The 7655-nt window shown below is 40.1% G+C and overlaps 1 protein-coding gene across 1 annotated transcript; it reads left to right on the top strand.

Annotated features, from left to right (window-relative positions):
- The first annotated feature begins 3215 nt into the window (after window positions 1–3215).
- LOC138305491 (uncharacterized) lies at window positions 3216–4487 on the top strand. The gene has a single exon (XM_069245741.1). The coding sequence runs from the start codon at window positions 3284–3286 to the stop codon at window positions 4481–4483; it is 1200 nt and encodes a 399-aa protein (XP_069101842.1). The 5' UTR covers window positions 3216–3283; the 3' UTR covers window positions 4484–4487.
- The last annotated feature ends 3168 nt before the right edge of the window (window positions 4488–7655 follow it).

Here is a 7655-nt window from a genome sequence, read left to right as displayed (position 1 = left end):
GGAATTTTCCACCTCGCAACAAAGAATGATGTTGAGATATATTTTGTAGCTGCAGTCACATATTTTTGCTTAGAAATATTCAATAATATATAGTTTTTCTTGTTATAAATTCAATGCCAGGAATTCAGAAAGGTTACCATTCTAAATATAAATATTGTTTCTAGTAGTACAGCAAGTCAAAACACAATATGCAATTCTGAACAAAACACTTGGCATCAATAACCGTCTGATGAGTGAGGGTAGATAACTCTTTTGACGATTGGAAATCCTTATTAAATATATTTGCCTATCATCTAAACTGCATTCATAACAATTTTTCAATGGATTAACTACTGCACTCTCAGATAGGCTTAAAATGCTAAACTGCATTCATAAGAATTTTTCAATGGATTAACTACTGCGCTCTCAGATGGGCTTTGCCTAAAATCATATTATTCATTATGACTAACCTTGAAAGGATTACGGTCGTATTTTTCTCTGTATAAGTCTTGAATCCTAAACATGACTCTATGGAGAGCTAGGCCGTACTCTACTGGTAGATCTGTCATCCTTAGGTAGTAGAACACATACAGGTCCAGTAACAGGTCCTCACACTCGGGGGTATGGATGTGCTGGTTTTCACTATCAAAACATATAAATATTATTATATACATGTTTGTACATAATTTGTTTGTATTTAATGGATACAGTCAGTCATATTATCTACCCTTGTGGAGGGGGGGGAGGGGTAAGTCTGTACCTAGTAAGTCTAAAATGACACCAATGACGTATTTGTGTTCGTGGAGGAGTACTTTCCAGTTTGCTTAGCAAAAGTTGTGAAAGTTATTTTTTTCTCTTTAGCAAATAAGAATTTCATACAAAAGATTCTGATGTTGGACAATCCCGACATAACTCGATTACACATTTCTTACTCAATTAATTGGTCAAATACCCCAAACCAACGATACTCGACGAACTTGATCAATCGGAACACCACTAGTGATAATTAAGTATACATATGTAGCCAGGTGTTGTTTACATCATTTTAAATCATCGCGCCATTCGTCATTTAAATGTATGTAAGTGCACGTGCGGCACGGACCACTTGTCCACATTCTATCACCGGCCTCTCCCCACCGCACTCTCACTTCACCTCTCGACAGGAACGGACGTCCCTGTCGAGCTCAACCCAGCTATCACCATCTTCACAAAGAGCCAAGAAGCCCTGGTAAGTATCTGTATGAAAGTGTTCATTAAACGTATTCATCATGTTAATATAATATGTCCATTTCTGTCCATTTATATCATCGTGTGAATGACGTGCGAGAGAACTTATACTTTTATACTTTATCTGCTTTGCAGGTCTTCGTACCAATTAATAAACATTTGTACCAAGAGACAGCGTCCCTTATTATTTTGGGGAACCCATGCTACAAATTGGCGCCCAACGTGGTTTGGTATTTTGAGGAAGACCAGGGCTGCGCCGACAAACCGGAGCAGGTGCCCGCCATGGCGGTCGATCCGCGATCCGTTTGGGAGGATCTGTGACCCGGAAGTGACCTTTGTGTTAGTGTGTGTTTACGTATCGTCCTGTTTCGACGCCAAGAATACGGCAGTTCGTTAGTGTTTGCATTGGTTGTATAACGTGTATCGTACCAAGTTTGGTTGAAGACAGACTGTACTTGTGACAGGATGACTTTGATATCGCCACGTGTGCTTGCGCATATGTGCATTTGATAATTGATGATTCGCGAGTGACTGTTGTTGGCATTGCTAACGTGTGAAGTTATAGACATTCAAATACTTTATTGTGATTAATAATTTGATTTCTATGTTGCTATTATGTATCAATAATTATTCGTAAATCATATATAACTTTAAATTGATATAGTCATTAGAATTAATTATAAATTTTGACACATTTACACATTAATTTTTTTGTAACTGTTGTTGATCTCAAAATTGACTTCAGTAGCCTAATTTCCATTTCACATTCTATTTTGCTAGTTAACTTAAATTGTCCTCGTGTTTCTCAGCTTATCATGTACTTTGTATGATTATTATGACCATAAGTTGCATAACTGTCAGGATGCTTGTGTGGGTTTGTGAGTGATATTTCATGTATTCATTGTTCTAGTTTTCTTGCCAGGGCTGGAAGGATTTGATCACTGTCACTGAGCACCATCACCATCACCATCATCATCATCATCATCATTTGACTCATCATCATGATAGGTTACCTCCCTTGCACTATACCCTGATTCCCAAATGCACATCATGGAGTAAGGTAAGCATGTATGTATATCTGCATTGATCCTGTTTTCAACTGTGTTTCATCATATTGTCATATTTATTCATTGATTTGCACCTGGCTGCCTACTCTTGGTAATTCTTGTATATTAATGTTGTAATTGTTGTTTACTGTTGATAGTTGTCATTGATATCTATAACTAGTGTTATCAACAGGGGCAATATATATTTTGTATCCACTTTTGTCATTTTGGACCTCAGATAATTCTAATGAGTTTGAGTAAGTTGGAGAAGTATTTAGATAAACCAATTGAATCCCCGCAAAGGTTATCTAGTAGACCTATACTTGTAACTAGTAGTAAAGGTTTTTCTTTATTAAGGAATTTGGATTTAATCAAATGTTTAGGGTTTGAACTAGAAATAAATTGTTGGCCTGGAGCAAATTTCAATCAAACTTATAATTGGCTAAAGTCAAATCTTGCTGGTAAACAAAGAAATTATGGGGATATCACATTATACATCTGGATAGGTACGTGTGACTTAACCAGCAAGAAGGGCAAATTTATAGATCTCGCTCAAAACAGCGACAATGAGTGTGAGGAATTTATTCATTTTCAAATTGATAGGATTGTATCATTTGTTAAGAACTTTTCAACAGTCAAACTAATATTTTTAGATATTCCTCCATATTCAATTGTATCCTGGAATACTTATAAGGGTCACCAGTGCCCTGATTTGTTTATAGATCAGGATAGGATTCTGGATGGCAGAATTACTTTATTAAACAATTACATTCAGGAGGTAGACCAACATTTAGGTGTAAAATCTCTAAATTTTAGAGCAGACCTTTTGAAATACAAGAGAAAAGGCAGGAAACCTGTGGTTAATTTTGATTTATTTAAAGACGGTGTTCATCCCGGCAGAGTTTTGGCTCGGGTATGGATGAAGCGTTTTGTCACTAAAATTTTTCATGATTGTGTATGATTGTTTATTTTGCATTTATTACTTATTGTAAGCTTGTATGTTGACATAACCTGTATATATATATGCAGTTATGTCCAGTCCAATAAAGATGGATCATGATACAGTAGGTATGGATGATGGGAAGGGAGCTGGAGTAGCTTCTGGCGGCCCAGGGGATAAACAGGTTAAACCTGGGGTCAAAGTTGATCCCGAATCACCTACAATGTCTGATGATGACATGATTAGACATCTCTTATCCAAAGGGAAATATGTTATATCCACTAAGGGTACTGTGGATGGAACTGGTGTTAAACCATCAGTTATTCCCCCCTTGGATAGAGGGAGATCTAGTTCTATTTCATTTTTAAATAGCACAAGTAATGATGGCACTTCATCATTTTCGGGTAATAGGTCCCATACTGTACCCAAGATTCCACCATTTTCTGGGGATGACCCTCCCATGAAAGGGGACATATCCTATATGGAGTGGAGATTTGAGATCAGGAGTTTGGACAGAGACCCAGATGTCTCTCCCAGCTTGTTGATTCAGGCGATCCGTCGGTCGTTGCGTGGTACTGCGCGACGTATGATTATGACGTTAGGGGAGGGGTCTACTGTACCACAGATTTTGTCCAAATTAGACTCTTTATTTGGCGATACATCAACTCATGGTATGGTCATGCAGGAATTTTTTAATTCAAAACAAAGACCTGATGAGTGTGTTGTCAATTTTGGGTGTCGATTGGAATCACTATTACAGACAGCGATAGATAATGGTTCCTTACACAGGTCAGCAAAAAATGATCTCTTGCGTCACAAATTTTGGACGTCATTGTACTCGGATCAGTTACGGAGTCAGACTAGGCACAAATATGACTCAATTACGAGTTATGACCAACTATTGCGAGAAATCCGCATGGTGGAAAAAGAAATCAATATTTCTAAACAGGATACTGTACATTCCACTGATAACAAGAAAAAGGTTAAGAGTCATAGTCACTCTGTTACTTGTGAACTTGAACAGCAACAGGTAACTACTAATCCTTCAGAGATTAGCAAGGACTTTAAGGATAAACTCAAAGATGTTGAGGACAGACTCTCGGCTAGAATCGATCAAAAATTTGATCAGATTCTCTCCAAACTTGGTAATGCGGAGCATGGCAAATCAGGCCAAGGTCATAATAAGGGTCAAGGACAGAGGTCAAATAGAGGTCGTGGTTACCGGGGTAACCGAAACAATCCTAAATCAGGTCAGGATAAGGGTAAGTCCAAGGAGCACCCAAACAACTAGCGGTCTCTGCTAGTGGCCGCGTAGAGACCGTCAATGAAGGTCAAGGTCAAGGTCACACTGATATTTTGAATCGTTTGGTAGGAGTATCCAACGAATGTCATGTGGTCATTGAGGGACACAAAGTCAAGTGTTTGATAGACAGTGGTTCTATGGTTTCCACTATGTCATATGGATTTTATAAGAAGTTGTCCAATAAACCTGAGTTACAGGATTTGAATACACTTGCTGTAGATATAACAGTGGCCAATGGTTCTAAGTTAAATTACTTAGGATATATTGAGTTAGATTTGTGTATACCTTTCATAAATGACAAACCATTCAGCATTCTAGCTTTGATCGTGCCTGACACTGATTATAACAAGACTTGTCCTGTGTTGTTAGGAACAAATGTTATTCGTTTAGTTAGAGATCTAAACGTTGATGAAACTTATTCAAGTATACCTACATCATGGCAAACAGCAATCGATAGTATTACCTGTTCTTACACTGTGAAATCTTTTAACAGGAAGTCTGTCAAGCTGGCTCCTTATGAGTCCATGGTTGTTAACGGTATGGTCCGGGGTATTGACCCGGGTACTTCAAATCTCGTTACAGAAAACTTTTATGATACTAACCTTAAGTATACAGTCTGCCCCAGAGTTGTTAGGGTTAGACAGAATGTGTCTAGTGTCAAGTTACCTGTGAAGATCTGTAATATTACAGCGAAGCCAATAGTTATTAACCCGAGGGCAACCCTCTGTCTTGCTAATGAGGTTAAAATTGTAGATAATCTGGCTTCAGATTTACAGGTTGACTCTCCAGTGTCCTTACCTGAGGAACTGGGTCTTCATGTTGACACACAAAATCTTTCTGAGGCGCAGCTGTTGAGGGTTCGTCAGGTTTTAGGTAATTGGAAGCATGCATTTTCCACCAGTGCTTTTGATATCGGCTGTACAAACATTGTTAAGCACAAGATCGACCTCATCGAGGAAAGGCCTTTTAAGCAGCCTTACCGGAAAATACCTCCCGGCATGTATGAGGAAGTGCGACAGCATATACGTGATATGCTGGAAGCTGATGTTATTACGGAGAGTAAAAGTCCATTCTCTAGTAATGTGGTACTTGTTCGCAAGAAAGACGGTAGTCTACGTTTTTGTATTGATTACCGTATGTTGAACTCTCGTACGCGCAGAGATGCATATATGTTACCTCGATTCGACGACACCGTGGATACTTTATGCGGGTCGCGATATTTTTCGAAGCTAGACCTTCGTTCGGGTTATTGGCAGGTCGAGGTAGACGAAGCTGATAGAGAGAAAACCGCATTTTCCGTGGGCAATTTGGGTTTCTGGGAAACCAAGCGGATGGGTTTTGGTCTCACCAATGCACCAGCTACGTTCCAGCGTTTAATGGAAAAGTGCATGGGTGATATGCATCTGCGCGAGTGTCTCATCTTTCTTGACGATATTTTGATATTCTCCAAAACTTTTGACGAACACCTCGTAAGGTTAGAGTCCGTATTCTCAAGACTCGTACAGCACGGCTTGAAACTTAAACCATCCAAGTGTGAGCTTTTTAAGTCTTCAGTGACATATCTCGGTCATGTCGTCTCAGAGCACGGTATAGCAACAGACCCTGAAAAGGTGTCTGCTGTTAAGGATTGGCCCGAGCCAAAGAACGTAAAGGATTTACGTCAGTTTTTAGGATTTAGCGGCTATTATCGGCGATTTTTAAAGGATTATGCCAAGGTAGTCCAGCCTCTTAATAGTCTGCTTCAAGGCCATGACTTGAAGAAAAAAACCAAAACGGCTAAGTCTCGAAAGTCTAAGCCTAAGGCTAAAGCCAAATGGGTTTGGGGTACACCCCAGCAGGAGGCCTTTGATTTGGTTAAACAAAAACTGACGCAACCCCCTGTTCTGGCATATGCTGACTTCTCAAAAGATTTTCTTGTACATACAGATGCCAGTTCTTTAGGCTTGGGTGCAGTTTTGTACCAGGTACAAGAGGGAAAGGAGAAAGTAATTGCGTATGCGAGTCGGGGCCTTAGACCCAGTGAACGGAATTATCCGGCACATAAATTAGAATTTCTAGCATTGAAATGGGCGGTTACAGAGAAACTTCATGATTATCTCTATGGTAATAAGTTTGAAGTTGTCACAGACAATAACCCCTTAACTTATGTGCTGGGTAAGGCCAAGCTGGATGCTACCGGTCAGAGGTGGGTAGCAGCGCTAGCCAACTATGATTTCACTCTGAGATACCGAGCTGGGAAAAAAACCTAGATGCCGATGGTCTCTCTAGAGTGTCACAGGTCCAAACCGATTCTGTTCATGCCATATGCCAGTCTATGGTGTCTAACTTGCCTCCATTAGCGGACAGTGTATCGGATGTTGCCGTAGCTCATGTGGCCAGTGAGTTTGCGGTGGAATCTGATACTATTAGCACAGTAGACTGAAAACAGGAACAACAGTTGGATCAGGACATTGCTAGGGTTTCCGATCTGGTGAGAACCGGTTTTCATCCCAGGGGGAAACCATTACAGAATGAGTCCCCATATGTGCAAAAACTTTTAAGAGCTTGGAACAAATTGTGTTTGCGAGATGGTGTTCTCTATAGAACCGCTTCTCTCGATGGTCAGAAAGTAAATCAGCTCGTCCTTCCAAAGCATTATCATTCCCTAGCACTTAAGGGTGTCCATGATGATGTTGGACACCAGGGAAGGGAGAAAACTCTTTGGTTGGCACGTCAACGCTTTTACTGGCCTGGTATGGAGAAGGATGTAAACACTAAAGTTGACACTTGTGGCCGCTGTATAAGACGTAAGACTCCAGTTAAACCGGTTGCTGAGTTGGTGCCAATAGAATCCTCTAGACCACTTCAGATACTCTGTATCGATTTCCTCAGTCTTGAGAAATCCTCAAGTGGTTATGAAAACATTCTGGTTATAACCGATCACTTCACTAGGTATGCGCAGGCAGTGCCATGTCGTAACCAGACAGCACACACAACAGCTAAGGCTTTGTACGAAAAGTTCATTGCCTACTACAGCTTCCCTAAGCAGCTTCATAGTGATCAATGGCGTAACTTTGAGAGTAAGGTGATAAAGTCTACGGAACACCCTATTGATGATGCCATCAGTGAAAAACCGTTGTGGACGAGATTGAGGTTGATGAGAGCATGGTTTCTCAACCTG

The sequence above is a fragment of the Argopecten irradians genome, chromosome 13 (genome assembly GCF_041381155.1).
Source record: "Argopecten irradians isolate NY chromosome 13, Ai_NY, whole genome shotgun sequence".
In the NCBI taxonomy this organism is placed as follows: Eukaryota; Metazoa; Mollusca; class Bivalvia; order Pectinida; family Pectinidae; genus Argopecten; species Argopecten irradians.
The sequence above is the reverse complement of the archived record's forward strand: the minus strand, read 5'-3'. Positions and strand labels throughout refer to the sequence as shown.